This window comes from Triturus cristatus, chromosome 9 (genome assembly GCF_964204655.1).
Source record: "Triturus cristatus chromosome 9, aTriCri1.1, whole genome shotgun sequence".
Classification (NCBI taxonomy): domain Eukaryota; kingdom Metazoa; phylum Chordata; class Amphibia; order Caudata; family Salamandridae; genus Triturus; species Triturus cristatus.
In genome coordinates this window covers 14798502-14816690 of record NC_140592.1, presented here as the reverse complement: position 1 = coordinate 14816690, position 18189 = coordinate 14798502, and the positions used below count along the sequence as shown (strand labels likewise).

At 45.9% G+C, this 18189-nt stretch overlaps 1 protein-coding gene across 2 annotated transcripts in view; it reads right to left on the bottom strand.

The window, feature by feature from the left end:
• The window catches only part of PPP4R2 (protein phosphatase 4 regulatory subunit 2), a 188357-nt gene extending 171249 nt beyond the window's left edge, over positions 1-17108 (bottom strand). Inside the window, exons 1-2 of one of the 2 annotated variants that reach the window (XM_085624236.1) lie at positions 16868-17108; positions 2501-2582 (exon numbers count right to left, since the gene is read on the bottom strand). In XM_085624236.1, the coding sequence (XP_085480362.1) occupies positions 2501-2582; positions 16868-16907 (122 nt within the window). In that variant the 5' untranslated portion in view covers positions 16908-17108. The remainder of the gene's footprint in view (positions 1-2500; positions 2583-16867) is intronic. The other variant, XM_085624237.1, reaches the window with a different exon arrangement.
• Positions 17109-18189: the final 1081 nt, after the last annotated feature.

Genomic DNA, 18189 nt, shown 5'->3' with positions numbered 1-18189 from the left:
CTGGGTTGCACCACTTCCTCCAGGCTTGTCATGCCTTTTAATATGCCTGTAGTGTTGTCTACAATTGGTCTACTTTTGCATACAGGCACCTTTGGCACCTTCCTGAACAGTTAACATGCACGGGGGCTTGCCTGACGAAGACTTTTATCTACTGAAAGCTTGGTGCCTCTTTATTTATATTTTTTATATTTGTATTTTCCCCGGTATCTTGCAGCCTTTTTCCATTACAATTGGCACGCTCACTGTGATCAGTTCCATCTCATCGTGAATCAACTAAAGTACATTTCCCATGATTTTCCGGGTTCGGACTACCACTCCCATGATCCCTTGCTGACCAAAGTGCAGCCTTTAGAATCTCTGGCGCGCGATCACCCGGGAGCTTCTGTCGGAAGGACAGGCGCCATGGTCCATGCTGCTCACCCCTTGCGGTGAGTTTTCTTACACACTCCATAATGCCTGCAGCCCGCTCAGTCATATTTAGTGCACGTCCCTTTGTCAAAGCAATGTCTCCGAAACGGGACTTCCCTTTTTATGCATTATTTGGGTTTTATCGCCCTTTTGTCCGCACAGTCAGCGGTCCTTCACGAGGGCGGCAACATATTCAATACTTGGATATCTGCATTGCCTGTATTCCGGCAAGCTGTATGGCGCCGCGTTCCCTTTATTTGTGCAACGCACGTTCCACTTCGGTACTCCTGTATCCCAATTATTAAACGTGCCAGGTCCCCTTGTGGGAGATTCTTTGGCTCTCATACTGGTCCTCTACCTACAGTGCTGCAACAGCGCCGTCTCCAAGCTTCACTGGAAAGGTCTCGTGTACGACTCATGCTCCCCAGCAAATACAGTACACTGGTTGACTTCACATCATCCGATTGCTGTCACACTAACATTTCTTCATTCTATCAATCTCTCTCTTACGCCACCACCTTGTTCTTCTGCCTAGGTTGGCGTTTGCACCCTTTACTAATAGTAAACAGTGGCGCCACTTTACAGGCGATACTTTCGATGGGCGCGGCAAAATCTCCTCGAGCATCACGGAGATTTGTCGTTTCGCTGAATTTTGCGAAAGGCAACTAAATCATGGGGCTAGCCTGGACAATCAGGAATGTCTGTGGTTCCAGATAAGGTGTGTGGTGGTTTAGTTCACATTTCTCAAACCTTAACTCCCAGAAATACATCACTCGGTTACATTTCAACATTCCCAATTGTTGGGACTCTAGTCACTGGGCTCTTGGCCTGCTCCTAGAATCATAGTAAGAAACTGAGATGTTCCATTCAATTACAACGTATTGCTCTAATTTCCCAGATTGCAAAATCTTGCTCTTTGTATCCTACCTCCTCTTCCCGTTTAACACGCAGTGCATTATTCCCCCACCCAGGGCCTTACGAGCAGTTACATTGTTTTTTGGCGGCTGACCATAAGCGTGTGCAAGGACGATCATGTTTAGATTTTATTTTCCTAGAGGGTCATATGTTCGACTGAGGCGTTACACTGAGTTCTATATGAGATTTGTCTGCACTACTCGTCCTCACCAGCGATTTGCATTGTTCATCTATGATCACAAAATGCACAAGTCCAGTTTTCCTTTTGCGTGTGAACCTCCTCTAGAGTCACCAGCCGTGCACCAGCTGTAAAGCAGCAGCTATTCCTCTGGGGTGGGTCTGATGGTTGAGTTGTTGGAAGCCTTCGCCTACACTGGTTTGAACTCAAAGTTGTGATGCACTTTCATTCAACAGCAAGGGCCGCACTTCGATATGGTGATGTGAGAAGTGAATAGATCCTAGAGGCCACTTTCAAACCCAAAACTTTTAAAGAAACATTCGCACAGGTGTGCTTTAATATGAACTCTGCTCCAACAGGGTTAATATGCTTTACAGATCCCATCAACCAATCCGGTTAGATGCAATAGGAGGGGAGTATATACATTATTTAATCACGTTTACAAGGTGTGTTATTGAGTGAAGACCAAGAAAAAAAGTGTGTGTTAATCACAAGATTCCCTGCGTGTCACAACCAAGTGTGGTATTGGCTTGAGTACCCAATGAAGAGCTCAGGATACAAAGCCGATCACAACAATACACATTTGTATCCAATGGACCACCTGAAATAATTCAGTATTACTTAAATATGTAATACTGAACTATTTCACACAAATTATTTCCAGAACGTTCCAAGAAACCAGTGATTCCAAAAACAAGCTGCAGGAATCCCCTCCAACAAACCATTAAACGCAGAAATGTAAATAACCACAACATCCTTTTTGAACAGTTTAGAACCATATGCCATATGCATTACTGTCGCCCTAAACGTAGGCAGACATGAGCGCCCTACAGGTTGTCCATCAATGGTAACAAATCCAATATGTTAAAGAAGCTCAACTTCTCAAACCCCACATATTTCTGAAGAAGTGGATGTTAGAGGTGAAGTATAATGCATCTCTCTTCCTCCAAGAAACAAGCAGTTTAAGTTAGGAACACCCAAGGAAGGCATGAAACTCACATGGTCTCTCCCGTCTTGGCGACATGACAAAGGAATTCGTCCAAAACAGGACACACTTCCTTCTTCACCCGCTTGTCAAAATCTAGGAGAAAAAAAACATTATTTCAAAACAAAAAGGCACACAGGTTGAGAAGCAGCTTCAGCAACAGTTACTGCAAACAACATGCAAATAATTTGGAATGGGTGGGGGCAATAGGGAGGGGTGTACAGAAATGCAGATCGTCCATTGCCCATTAAATAAATGAAAGACAGATGCAGATGGTAACATGTCCATGTTTGTGTTGGATCAAAATGGGTCGTGCACAATCTGTTGCACTTTTTCCCGCAACACAAATATGTTTAGCAGAGGCCTAAGAGAGTTCTGAACTTTGATACAGTCAGAGTATGTGGGGACATGGTGGCCTTTATTAGCATTGCAGTCACCAATGCTTTCCAGCAGATTATGCCAAAGTACACAAACAGTAAATTGAAATGATTGAACATGATAAACCTTCAAGGTAGTATGTAGTACATGAGGCGTCCCCTACCTTTCCAAGAATCACTGTTGCTAAACCCCATGTGCGTTGCAATCAGAACACCCAGAGGCCTTTACTCCACCTGAACAACCATGCGACCTACCAAAGCTTATTTGTAATTTTATATGGCACACAGGTGGCATAAAGAGCAGTGTACAGCAATGACAAACAACTATTGTATTGTAATTGTATGTGTGTGTATATATAGCGCTTACTACCCCCAACGAGGCGTAGAAGCGCTTTTTCAGCAAATAGCACGCTACTCCGGAACCCATAATGGATTGGTGTTGAACTAGTATAGTGAAGTATAAAAGTGAATTAAGTGGATAGGTTAGTCAATTATTTGGATTCGGAAGGATAGAAGAGGGAAAAAAGGTTTGCATTTATACAGCGGTTGTTACCCCTGATGGGGTGTTGAAGTGCTTTTTTGGTGAGTAGCATGCTACTCCGGAACCCATAAAGGATTAGTGTTGAAAATTAGTATAGTGAAATATGAAAGTAATTTGAGTGGTGGGTATGTTGTTAAGTTATTTGAATAGAGAAGGGTAGCGGTGGGATAGAAGAGGGAAAAGAGGTTTGCATTTATGTAGCGCTTGGTACCCCAGATGGGGTTTTGAAGTGCTTTTTTGGCGAGTAGCACGCTACTCCGGAACCCATAAGGATTAGTGTTGAATTAGTATAGTGAAATATGAAAGTAATTTGAGTGGTGGATACGTTAGTCAGTTATTTTGGATTGAGACGGGATAGAAAAGGGAAAAAGGTTTGCATTTTTATAGCACTTGTTACCCCTGATGGGGTGTTGAAGCGCTTCATTGGTGAGTAGCACGCTACTCCGGAACCCATAAAGGATTAGTGTTGAAAAGGAGTATAGTGAAATATCAAAGTAATTTGAGGAGTGGATATGGTTCAGTTATTTGGGTAGAGGAGGGACAGAAGAAGGAAAAAGGTTGTTTGCCTTTATATAGTGCTTGCTACCTCTGATACGGTATTGAAGCGCTTTTTGGCAAGTAGCACTACTCTGGAACCCATAAAGGATTTGTGGTGAATTAGTATAGTGAAATATGAAATTTGAGAAGTGAACATGTTAGACTATATACGAAAAGAGGAGATGTAATATGTATTTAAAATACAAAAAAATATCTGAACAGTAGAGAGTAATGAACTGAAAAATAAGAAAAATTTACATAATTAGAAAGTAACATCCTTAACATCTACAAGAAGACAGTTTACTGTCAAGGACATTTGTGAGAAAGAAAGGCAAGTCAAAACGTCACCTGCCATGGCCCTGCACAAACCAGACCGTACACCCTTTCTCATAGTACAAGTCTTGTGATGAACAAGAAGTGAACTAAAATTAAAAAAAGATGGGCACCTCTAGAGGGCTCACGTGAATGTTGTGATCATGAGAAAAGAAAACAAAGGAAATAAAAATGTCACCCAACCCTTATAAGGTGGCGGTGACATACTTTCCCCACCTCAAAAGGGTGGAGCCAAGCTGCCCACCCTACTGTGCCCTACGAACCAGGGGCGGTAATCACCCACAATGGAGCAGTAAAGTTACCAGCATCAACCTTCCACGGGCAGTGCCAGTTTCTGCATGGACAAAATTGCTCCATAATTGGCAAATGCATGACGAGGACTTCCGAAAGTGTGAGATTTTTGAAAACATGCAGCATCCCGAATAACCACATCGAGATTTCAGACCATCTTTAACAATATTTCTATCAATCTTAAGGACAGTTAACCAAGGAGGACAATGGGGTGTCTGGACGGCACGAACTATGGTTCCTTTTTAGGTCTCGCCTGAGACAGCGCTTTAGCGCTGCTCTCGCGAGAGCTTTTGTAAAAGGGGGATCTGGAAGTGCAAACAGTGCTTTTCAGGCCTCCAAATACAGTGCATGTGCGCTGGGCGCGCGCACCATTTGGCAGCCTGAAAAGCACTGCCTGATCACTTCGCGGCCCCTTTGATGTCCTCAGTGAGCCGCGCGCCCACTGAGGACATCAAAGTGCTCACCATATGCTCTGGGGACGTGCATCTGTTAACAATAACCTCAATCATCCCGACATCTGAGGAACTACAGTGTGACTTTTACATTTATGACTTCTCTTCCCTTTGCCGTGTTTGGGATTTTTTTTGTGGGTACATTTCTTCCGTCGGTGTTTACTGTATATTTACGGTTCTTTCCTATACACTTACTGTCGCAGAACACCAAGCCCATTTAACATTATTGCTGTTACATACGCACTAACTGCAGTTGGTTTTTACTCTGTATTTATGCGTGTTCACTCTGTAAATTGTTTCTGCAATTACGTGTTAGCCACCCACAAAATGTTACATTTTTAAGGTGTTGCGTCATCTTCGGCACAAACATGCTGTGTTTCTGATGCCAAACACATTTTGCAACCACAAATACGGTTTCCTTCTGTTTGGCAGCATATCACTTTAGTGCCTACTAAAGATATTCTCTTTCATCTATATTCCGCATCATAAGTTAAAGCACATCACATAAAGAAAACAGGATTAGTGCTTTAAGTGGGCCGGGTCTGGACCGGGGCTTCGCACCAGCAGTCATTAAAAGCAGGTCCCGAGGCATGTCCCTTTTGCGCTCTCCATTTTGAGCCTCAAGGTGACAAATAATATATAAAACTTAACTCTGCAACACTGTTTTTGATCCAAGTTAAAAAAAGAATCATTATTCTCTTTTGCTATAGTCCAAACTTGAAGCGTTTTAGTGCAAACTTGAAGCGCTTGATTACATTACACAATAACATGATGTTGAGCCCAAATCAGGCGCGAACCTACTTTCTCTGCGCCAAAGGCGGCAGCTTTAGCTTTACGCCACACCCTAACGCGTAACACAAGTATTTTCCATATTATATACAATGAATTCGTAGTTGTTGCTTATGTTATCTTATGCAATTTACAACTATTTACAAAGCCAGTAGTGCTGGTACAGTGGTGCGCAGTTTATAAAGCACTAGTCTCATAAATTTAAACGGAAAACCAGGGTGGGGTGACGTTTATCATTGCTGTGACATAGGCACTAACTGCAGTTGGTTCTTACTCTGTATTTATGCTTGTTCCCTCGGTTAAATTGTTTTTGCAGTCATGTATGTGCCACACACAAAATGCTACATTGCTGCAATACTAAGTGTGCTCTGAAATTCAGTACGATATTAACGAAAAAACATACCAGTGTGTACTGCTCGATTTTCCCGGCCCTATTGTGTTGACGGGTGATTAGTGTGACTTCAGTCTCTTACCATCCAAGTCTAAGGGTTAGAGTAGTGAATGGAGCCTATTTACTAGGCACTTCGACATGATCCTGTGTTCTTCCCCATAGATCAGGGCTTGCACACATATCCTAGGGGATAGATTCGTTAGTATTAGGGATAACCTGTCCTGTAGTGAGGGTATTTCATGGAGCCGTGCTGAATTCAGGCCTGGTAGGCCTCAAACGGGAGAGACTCCATCTTTCTTTCTGCTCCGGCAGCTTGAGATGCTTCTAGGTTAAGGGTGATGTTTTAGTTATGAGGTGTTATTCGCTTGGAGAGAACCGGTTCAGGCCAGCCCTTATCGAAGGATTGTATTTTTCTTCATGCCGAAGACACTACATCAGGCCGGCCGGCTGGGAACGTGTCCTTGGTACGGGGAGGTACAAGAATTTGGTGGGCGGCAGGTTACGGCCGGAATTTTCCATGAGGAAATGCACCTCTATATTAGTGAAAGTCTGAGGCAGATACGGTGCACTTACTTCAGTCCGTAGGCGGCATCTAGCCGTTAGCAGTAAAGCTACTACTTATTCCAGGGAAGACAGATGACAAACTTGAAGGCGGAGAAAAACCGAGAGACAGATACTCTTCTAGCAGAATAGCCAGAGAGGAGAGAGTAGCCGATGAGGAAGAGGTCCCAGTGACTCGGAGAAGGGAGAAGGGAACAGATCCGTGACTGCGGAGGTGTGACTTCCAGGCGAGCCGAGGCACAGACGAGAAGGGAACCTAGATGACCATTGAGTGCAGGCTACACACGACTAAGGTGATGTCGACCCCTTTCTTATTAGAGTGTACAACCTAATCTTTCACTTTTCTTTGCAGGTTATGTGTTACATAGTAATGTTATGTGATTGCGTATGTAATGAGTAATAAAGTACCCAGTTAGTAGTGAATCAACATGTGCTGCGTGTTCTTGTATAAGAGGGTAGCCTATTCTTCTAGTCAGCTGTGACTTGACATGAACAGATGTTAACCCTGATCAGGTAAGTGGTAACTGAATAAGGGAGAGAGGAGCCCCTCGAACCAGAGAACAGGTTGTGCTCAAACTGGCAGTTCTTGTGTGATCTGATAAATAGTTGTATGTTATGGAAATCATAGGATGAACTTGTGCTGAGGCTGCCGTCTGGGTAGGAAGTCCTGGGTCCGTCTGGGATCGCGAGGCTGAGGCTGCCGTCTGGGTAGGAAGTCCTGGGTCCGTCTGGGATCGCGAGGCTGAGGCTGCCGTCTGGGTAGGAAGTCCTGGGTCCGTCTGGGATCGCGAGGCTGAGGCTGCCGTCTGGGTAGGAAGTCCTGGGTCCGTCTGGGATCGCGAGGCTGAGGCTGCCGTCTGGGTAGGAAGTCCTGGGTCCGTTTGGGATCGCGAGGCCGCCACTTGTGTATATATATATATATATATATATAGTAGGAATTCCCTGTCCTTAGGTGGTATATATATGTGGTTACTAGTGTGAATAGGCCCTAGGGAGGGGGTAACGTTCTGGCTGGGTTAGAGAGGCTCTGCTGAGCGGGTTCTATCTGATCCGAAAACCCAAGCAGAACACAGTGCTAATATAGATACGTTCTGAACAGTTACAGTTAGTTATCTTGAGGCTGTTTATGTAATGCTCGTAGGGGATTCTGTTTCATTTACACCGTTTTAATAATTATAACATCAAACTGTAGCAAAGACCGGCCTATTGTCGTCTGAAGTAGTGCGCTGTCGCACACTGGACATTTAAAGTACCTATAAAGTGGTTATTTTTAAGTGCCAACAAAAGTAAATATTTACACTAAACACTGATTTGCTGTCTTTGCAGCTACAGTAATACATCTATTTGAAACGTACTCGCTGCTAGTGCTTTTGTATGCTGCTGCTATCAATAAACAAATTAGCAGAGTCAATCTTCTACATTTACACAGAAGAACAGGGTGGCGTTACTTTCATTGTTGAGGAGACATACGCTCTGCCGGCATAGTTTACTGTATATTTAAGCTTCCTTCGTATACACTTACTGTCGCAGAACACGTTGCACATTTTAATGCATAACTTCCCTAACTCATGGCATTTTAGCCTCCGCTGTAAAGAAAGTCTTTTTAGCAGGAGCAGTTTGTATTACATTTTTTTCAATATGGTTTTTACAAAAATAGAACCTCTGGGCATTATTTATTTCAACTTTCACGTACTATAGGCTTTCTTTCTAATAAGTATTCGGCAGTGCGGCAATTGGAGAGTTCTTACTATTTTTAGGAAAGAAACAAAAGCATGGTTTTTAGGTTTCGCCTTGCTATCGCGTAAGCGATCGCAAAGCGAGACTATTGTGGGGTTTGAAAAGTGCTCCCAAAAAGCCGACTAGGGCCCTTCGGTCCAGTAACACCTTCCTTACCGCGCCCCCAAAAGTCCGTAGAGCAAAATGGGGCGGACGGTCCTTCATTCTGAATGCGTCCAATCTGTGGAACACTCTCCCCCTCACGCTCCGTAGCGAACCCAACATTGGTCTCTTCCGCAAACACCTTAAAACCTACCTTTTTCCCTCCGCTTTCCAGTAACCCTTTCTTTTCTGCTCCAATTGCCGTCTTTAAGCGCTAGGAGGCCTCCGGGTAGCTACGCGCTATATAAATATAATTTCATTCATTCATTCAAAAGCGGATTGCATGGCGGCACGATGCGCGTGATTGTGCGCGTGCTAGCCATGCAATCCTTTTGGGAGCACTTCAAAGGGTCCGCTCCCCCGCCAAGCGTGCGCGCCACGCTCCGCTGGGCTTGTTAATCCCAGCAACCAAATGTGAGCGCCACTCTTTCAACCACCCCAGCCCCCACTAACAACAACAAGTTCCGCTCCCCCGCCAAGCATCCTACAAAACTGTCCCAGCCCTCAAGCTGTTGCTGCCTTCTGTCTGCCTCATTCATTGCTTCCTACACATCAGCTTTACTTGCGTTTTCCCTGTCCCCACAACCCGCCACCTCAAGCTCCCTGTCGCCCACTACCCCCCGTCCGCTTCCAGTTGCTGTACTCTACAAAATAATTATATATTTTCAACAATAAATGTCATTTATTCTATTTTTCTGTAGCACATACTTGGTCCAATAAGACGTCAGCACACTTTACATGCTATGGGGGACTGACCTCATTGTATAAATGTAAATAGTTACTTATGGTATTATAGTAAATTACCGCTTGCCTCTTCAGAAAGGCAGAAAGCGATACAGACAATAGATTCAATACTACAGGAGGGATTATAGTCTCGGAAGGGGCGCTGTTATTACTAACCATCTTTTAGTGGCGAGGATGCTGTAATTAACGGCACAGGAGCATTGCTGGAATTGTTCACATGCCTGCAGAGGGAAAGCATCCCCCGTACCAGGTGGTGACAAACCCCACTTCACTTTTGATGGATGGTATGCCTCTGCTGCAGGGGCAGCTGCAGTCCTGGACGGCGGCTCCGGCTCCACTGACCGCTGTGTAACACTTGTGAGTACAGGAAAGGGTTGGTGTAGGATCAGCCCAGGCCCTGCCTGTCTATGCTCAAGGCCACCTTTAGGGGGCTTCAACAGGGGAGCACAGCGTCAGACTCTGCCCCAGAATTCAGATTTTACCCAACAGTGACACAATCGCAGCCCTCCCCAGGCAACTGGAGAGCTCAAATCACCAGCATCCCTAACTGGTCTGTGGAGGACGGACCATTAATGCCAGGTCAAGAGAATATTGTCAGAAACCCTATTATGTCACTTGCCTGGACTATTACATCAATGGCTGTGACTATCTTATCACTTGCCAGGACCATTGCTTCCATAGACAGGACTATGAGGTCATTAGCCCAGACCATGTCATCTTTGCACAAACACTAATGGTGCAGGAAAATGCACCACCATTGGCGAACATCCCAACACAGCCAGGCATCACCAGCTGCAGACCTACTGACCACAAACTAGTGACCGAAACAGGTTGACACAAACCATAGTAGAACAAGCATTTGCAATGCAATAGGTCTCGCATTTGCAAAAGTTTAAGCTATTGGCATTGTTCATGACAATGCCTTTTTTATCTATTTTATAAAACAAACATAAATAAATGCCATTATCATTTACAATGCCATTAGCTAGTGTTGCATTATTATTAGCAATGCCAACTGCTCACACTTTTATAATGCGAGACCTATTGCATTGCAAATGCTTGTTTCATAAATAGTGTTACCACGGCATGCAGTTGGAAACCCCGATTGAGGAGCAATGTTACAGTGTTCAGTAGCAAAAACCACTGTGACTACTACAACCAAAATTCAGAAATGAGAGATGAAAAGTCCAGAACTAGTGGCAGTCTTGTCTGGAGAGCTCAATCAGGCCGGCACTCTGGATCTCCAGTATCACTGCTTATCTCTTCCTCCCTCTTTGCTTTTAATCACAGTAGTGGATTAACAGAATGATTACTTTACCAAAAACAATTTAAAAATCCATCAGAACAGTAATACCCAAAATAAAATGCGACAACCTTCCAGGACGAGTTGCAACGACCAGACTCTTTAGGAACAGCTAATAATACATCAAGGGGTGATCAGAAGTCCATTTCCACCCCGTAGAGGAATATCTACTGTAATCAAACGATTCTTGATAGGAACATTTACTATGCTGATGTTCAGTATGTATTGGCAATGTTGATAGCTCCTGCTTTTGATTGTGATAACATTTGACAATAGTTGAGGAACGTGCCATTTGCCTCCGACTATCATAGAAAGAAATTTGAATAATAAAGCAATTTCTTAGACTAGAAGAATATGGAAGCTGTGAGTAGGACTCCTCTGCTGAACACAATGTTTTAGGGTTCCCTGAAAAACAAGCGAGCAAGAGGATTACATGTGTACTGTCCTAAAAAGGCCCAGTAGATACTTTGGATGGGGGCCAGCATTCTCATTACAACTTTAAGAAAGAATTGATCGTTAACAGGGTCTGCAAAGATCTGATTTGCAGGTTCTTCAAATGCCAGACGATCAACAAAGCAACTACTCAAAATCAAGGGCAATGTTCCCATAGGTCAGCGAGCGTACATTAGGAGAGGAAATGTACAGAAACGTTCAGATCACCTCCAGTTAGCAACCCAAGTTAGAGGCATATAGGGAGAAAATGTATGGGCCACTAATCCAACAATCCTCACTTTAGGACGAGCATATATGGCAGGGATGAAAATCATGCCTTAGGGAGGACCCCACAGATGGAGAGCACCTCCACAAAGAAGGTCCCAGTTCATACTCTATCAAGGTGCAGAACAAAAAGTGGAGTCGCCGGACCCCAGCCCCCCCCAATCCCTGAATCAGCTCCATGTAGGTGCGCACTACAAGCCATTGGCTACTGACCCAGGAGTAAATTGAACGCATCGAGTAGGATTCAATTTGACAGTCAAAGGGTCAGGACTTGCTCACAAAACATAGTCCACACACACTGCCACAAGGCTCACGCTTTACATTCAGGAATCTCGCGGACAGGCCTAGGAGCTACTTGCAAATGCTTCTTGACGCCAATTTAAGCTACCTTTAGGAGGTGCACACTGCCCATAATGGAAAGGTGAGGATACATAACATCACATGTTTAAGACAGGGCTGCCAGAGCCCGTGAGGGAGAGGCACTGGGTGATTACATGGGGCTCTGAATAATGTTAAACAATAGCCGGCCTTAAAGTGAGGCAGGGTGGGTCAATAGCTGGGTTTCACCAGCTGTACAATGACACTTGTAAACCAGCTTCAAAGTAGGATCCACAAGCATCCCTGGATGTGATCCAGTTAGCAATGTAATTGTCTTCATAATATAAAATAAAAAATAAAAAGCCGGACACCTTATGGGGTGTGTAATCAGTTACATGAACCAAACAGTGAACTTTGGTAAGATGGAGGTATAAAAATATGAAGGGATTACCGCTAGGGCGCCCTTTGCAATCAAGGTTCTGAAACAGATGTGCAATTCTGAAAGACAATACAAACAGCGAATATCGAGCCACAGATCATCTTTACCTGGTTTGGGTACGCAGTAGATGCATGCGGTTAGTGTTTTCCTGACAGTAAGTGCAGCACGTGTTTGCAATCGGCATTCAACGATGTTAAACCCCAACCAACTCATTTTTTAGGTCGAGCCTACAGCAGCGCATGCGCGGTTGCTCGACTTTTAGTAAGTGGGATTTTAAAGTGCTTCCCACCGGCTTTTGCTGGCCTAATGCTTGCGTTCACACGAGCGTGAACGTGCACAGCTGCCAGCTTGCTGATTACTTTCACTTTGGGTGCTGCTGCGCGCGCACCACTTGCATGTTTGTCGGCACGCGCGCAAACAACTCCCTCCGCCTCTCTCTCTCTCCCCCTGCAGCCCCCATCTTTGCATTCCCCGCGATCAATGCTAGTCTACTTCACTCTGCCTCTCTTTTAAGCTTACTGGTTACTCTACCTCACCCTTCACCTCCTTGTTCTTCCCTTTACTCTTTACCTTTTTTTCTGCCTTACTACTTTCTTTGTCTGAACGTCTTTCTCTACCACTTCTCACTTTGTCCTTCTTTAGTGCTCCCGCCTATTCATTGTCACCTCACCTGTCTTCCCCATCTGTCTCTCAAACTACCTCCCTTTCTATACTATTCCATCTGCCTTATCCCAAAACCAACATCGCCATCCAAACACAAAATGGCTTTAACAGTGCTTCCTAAAGCATTCTTTTAGTACTCTTTTGCTGGAGGACACCAAGTAGCATTGTCTTTTAAATGTCTTTTTCCTGCACTCGTTAATGAAAGTTTAGCATATCTTTCAATATTGTTAGACAACACAGGGCGTGAATTTGCAGAAAATGCTTTTAAAGTTGTTCTTGAAAGGGAACCTCAAAATACTTTTTTCCTAGGCGACACAAACATCTGTAAGTTGGCACGGCTCTTAAGGTCCTGCCTGTGGGACGTTCAGCCTATATTCCTTCCTCCAAAGCTCCCGGAAGCCCGTCCCTTGCTTGTGACAAGTGAGCTCTGCCCCTTCTGAGATTTTGTGAAGGCACGCCTTTGTACGTCACCAGCTGCTTCATTTCCTGAAGCTCTCCAATTGAAACTGAAACGTTTTGAAAACTGAAGAGCCGATCATCCTCGTAGAATTTACCTGCGCTTTGTTGTTCATGCTTCTGGTCAAAATCGCTTTAGAGCCTTTCATCTTTTAGGGACAAGTCTGCATTTGTGGTTGGGAATGCATCAGTTTGTCTGTGCTGCTGCTGGTTGTCAAGATGTGTGAAACTCCAAAACCAATTTTTATCCTTCACAGGTTTGCCATAATGTTTCGTTTTCAATTTGCAAAAAACGATACTTTTTCCCCCCCATTTCGTTTTATTTCAGTTTAATTGAACGTGACTGTATCATTGTTTTTCTTGGTGGTGTTTCATTAAGCTCCTGTATAACCAGGCGTGTCTCTTATAGTAATGCATGCATTTCCTTTGCCTCTGATTTCTAAAGTGGTAGTTGGAAAATTGAAAACACTGGTGAACTTTAAATGGTATCAAACTAGGACCATTCATTATATCTAACTATTCATGCATATTACTGTAGTGTTCGTTTCGGTATACAAGTAGCCTTACATGCGTGCAGCATTGGTCCTCCCAAGCGATACCTATTCTTTTCATGGGAGGGGAGATTAGTCCTGTGGCGCATGTTGTTTTGCGTTATGTTTTCGTTAAGCTTGTTCACAAAGTCGTGGACCGAGGTGTCATTAACTATATAAGCGCCATTCAACCGAACACCCCAAAGAGACGGGTCTGTTAAGCACCTCACCATATGCGACTGTGAGGATATCTGAAAGTCCTGCAATCCCAGAACTGGTGGGTTTTAGACCTCAGTGGCCTCAGCACACCCACTTCCTGTGGTGGGTTAGCACAACCCTCCGCTTTCGGCAGGTGCCGGTTTTAGTAGCCGCTCCGGTCCTAGCTCGTGTGCAGCTCACAGAGGAGGAGGCAGCTTGTTAATGCGCTTGTGTGTGATGGCAGGTGCCAATCTCTAACAAGAAACCATGCGGGATGAAGCCCTATGTTTATCTTTTGCGGCGCTACTATTTATAGGTTTTACATTAATGTACATTGCACTTCTACATCGTTTTCAGCAATAAAATGGTTGCAAATTACCTTTAACTATTTATTCTTTTTTTGCAGGTTTCTGCGCTGGGGTGAATGTGAACCAAAAAGAACAAGCATTGGCATAGCCAATAGGTCTCACCTTTGGGACCTTATAAGTGTTTAGTTATCCAGCACAATATCCTTGGTGCAACAACATCAAGTGTTGCATGGCTAAACACTTATAAGGTCCCAAAGACGAGACCTATTGGCTATGTCAATGCTTGTATATTTTTCTGAAAGGATGCTTTTTGTACAAAGAAAGGCAGTTTGCTCTTTATGGCTAGTTCCTATTTATAGGGAAGTGGCTAACTTCTGAGTTAGCTTAGTTCGCCGGAGAATGACAATAATAACCAAAGGAGTGAACCACACTACCGAAAAACAGAGCCCTACACTTACATATCAGAATTAGACGTTCTTACTAAGAAAGACTAACCCAGATGCTGAAAAATACCCGCTTGGGTTACCGCAGAAGCAACAGTTTAAGTACAGGCCTACTTGTAGTTGAGCGCCTCTGCGGACATGTTATCCATCACCCGATAGGGATAGGGTGTCTCCCCGCCCCTTCTCTTCATGGCAAAAAATTACAAGCATCCTTTCGAAGTGTCGACCATCGCCATCAATACACCCTACTCGGTCGCCATCAATATACCCTTTTCACTCAGTCTCCATCATACTCTCAAGGGCAATCAATATAGCCTACTCGGTGGCATTCTGTCCCCTCAAAGTAACGAGCTGTCAGCCCCGCCTCAGCCACCTCGTTGGGCAGCAGTAGCACCTCCTCTCTTTACTGATAGGGGTCAATTACCCCTCGCCCAATCCCGGGGCAAGATTGTGACCTCGCCCACAAACAACTAGATCAGTAGTGTCAAACCCCCCCCCCCCCCCCGGATCAATACCGTCACTTTACTACTCGAAAGTAGTTATCAGAGTCATGGGCAGCAGCAGTCACCCTCGTACTGCAATGTCAATCCATCATAATAGTTAAACAGTCGCGGGTTCATCACTCTACCACCCGACAGGGCAGTATCGGTGGCTCCCCTTAACAATCAGCAGGGTCAGCTCCACCTGTCCACTCGCAGGGCAGTAGTATCAAACTTCTGATGCTCCCCCCAAGACCCCCCTCCCCATAAGCACTATTCAGCGATGTAGACCCTCTAAGAAGGAACAGTGCCCCCACCCCCATGGGCCAGTGGTTTCACTACCTCTCCCCTGGCAGAACTGTCACACAAGTCTCCTCTCCAGGTGACAGTAGTCAGTGCCCCACACATACACACTCATTCACAGGATGGAGGGCACTTTCACACCTCGAGCCTCCTACCTTTCCTGGGGCAGTGGTGTCAAACCTGTCCCACCCGTCAAACTTACTGAATGGGTGGCAGATCCCACCAATGTCCACGGGGCACCCTGTCACTGATCAGTAGTGTTAGCTTCTGCCACAAGGGGTGGGGCATTTTTAAACATCCGACCTCCCTTCTGCTCCTGGGGCAGTAGTGTCACCCCTGCACCCGCCCCCACATTCATTGACAGGGTGTCTGAGGCCACCTATCTCTACATGGCACCCTGTCACTGATCACTAGTGCCAGCTTCTTCCACATGTGGGGGGACACTTTAACACCCCCGCCCTCCTCCCTCTCCGGGGGCAGTGTCACCCCTGCGCCCCACACATTGGCAGCACCCATCTATCTTCACGGGGCACCCTGTCAATGATCAGTTAGTTTAGCATCCTCCACATGGGGGAGGGGCACTTTCATACCCAACCCTCCTCCGGGGGCAGTAGTGTCATCCCTGTGCCCGCCCCCTACACTTACTGACGAGTGTCAGAGCCCACCAATCTCAACGCAGCACCCTGTCACTGATCACTAGTGTCAACTTCTTCCACATGGGGGGCACTTTTACACCGGACCGCCCCTCCCTCTCCTGGGCCAGTAGTGTCAGCTCTGCTACCGCCCCACCACGGGGCACCCAGTCACTGATCACTAGTGTCAGCGTCTTCCACATGTGGGGGGGGAGGGGGGCACTTTTAACACCCCGACCCTCCTCCCTCACCGGGGCAGTGTCACCCCTGCCCCCGCACTCTTTCATAGGGTGTCAGAGCCCACCATTATCCACGGGGCACCCTATCAATGATCAATAGTGTCAGCATCCTCCACACGGGGGGGCACTTTCATACCCACCCCTCCTTCTCCCGGGCTAGTAGTGTCACCCCTGCCCTCTACTCTCACTGACGGTTTCAGAGCCCACCAATCTCCACAGGGCACACTGTCAGTGATCAGTAGTGTCAGCATCTTCCACAATGAAGGGGGGGGGGCACTTTTAAACCCTCCCTCCCCAGGGCAGGATGTCACACCCACCCCACCTCCTGGGGGCAGTAGTATCGCAGCCCCCTCCCAGCTGGACAGCTGCCTCCGTCATGGCCACCCCTCCCCATAGGGCAGCTGGGACACACCGCCCCCCCACATCCCAGAGATCAGCACCCCCTCCCCCGACGGAGACCTTTGAGAGCCTCCTGCAGCCGGTCCAGGTCCATGGTCATCGCTGGAGCGGCGCGGGGCTCCTCTGCCGGGGCTGCGCTCCTCTCGTCACCCACACCGGACGCACCGACACCGGGGACAACCTCAGCCCAGCCGCCGCCGAGGCCCTTCACAATAACCAGCCCCCCAACATGGCGGCCGTGACGTCACGCAGGGGGAGCGGCCATAGAGAGGCGACGGGCCAGCGCGCCGCGGCTCCGCCCACCAGACATAGGGGTAGGACTCGACACTAGGGCCGTAAGTGGGCTAGCCCCGCCCATGTCTCCACCCACTGGGCATTCTTTACTAATAGACACCAGTGAGGGACACAGGAAAGGTGCGGACGGCCCCTGACGTCATCTACGGAGGAACTAGAAAACACACAGTCAATGATACCACGCCCGTCGAGAACTAGAGCGCCAACCAAGATTTTCTATTTACGTCAGTTACCCTGACCAGGTAGGCTGCAAAGCGGCCATGTTGGAACAGTCCAGCTTCAGACCAATCAAATGACTAACTTGTTTGACGTCACTTTGAGTGCAATAGTATAGATAGACCCCAGCACACTGTAGTATTGGGGTTTTATTGTATTTCTCTGTGTAGAATTGTCCTGGTTCAATAGAATTAAGAATAATAACAATCAGAGTGTTTTCAGTATTTATTAACCTGTGTTGTTAGAATGTTAAGGCAGAATCATTTGAGCTGGTGACATTGCTGCTTGCCTGGGCCTCGCTCAGGATTGCCTAAAAAAGAAGAAACCTGCTACTAGTCTATTGTAACGGTATCACTGCCACTACCATTTTCCCATAAATTGTTGATTATTCTGAAGTCTCAATAGCAGTGGTCGTATTGCTAATCTGAGACCACGAGGGATCCTTTTTACGTGATGGTATTGAATTAGTGTCGAAGCGTGTAAGCGTTGATTCAACTCTCTCCTGGTGAGGTATTCAAGTTGGCGCAACTGTTGAGTGATTGATCCACTTTGTGCATCGAATGATTTTGTCTCCTTAATGAGATTGTAGATTTCATTGGCATCCTCAGTGGTGTAAACCTTAGTAGATGCGCGATTTGCTGTGATGTTTGCTATTGATGCGAAAGACATGTTTTCTCTACGGTGCTGCTCTTCACGTGTGCAGAAAAGATCAGGACAATGTGGGTGGAGAGCGCACTCTGTTTAAATTTTAAAGTTTAAAAATAGTTTAAAGCGATATGCGTGCTAGATTGCCAATATGTCTGCAATAAATATGTGTGATAAATGAATAAAGTGGCCTAGACCCTGCGTGGTGACCAGGACAGCAATCTGCA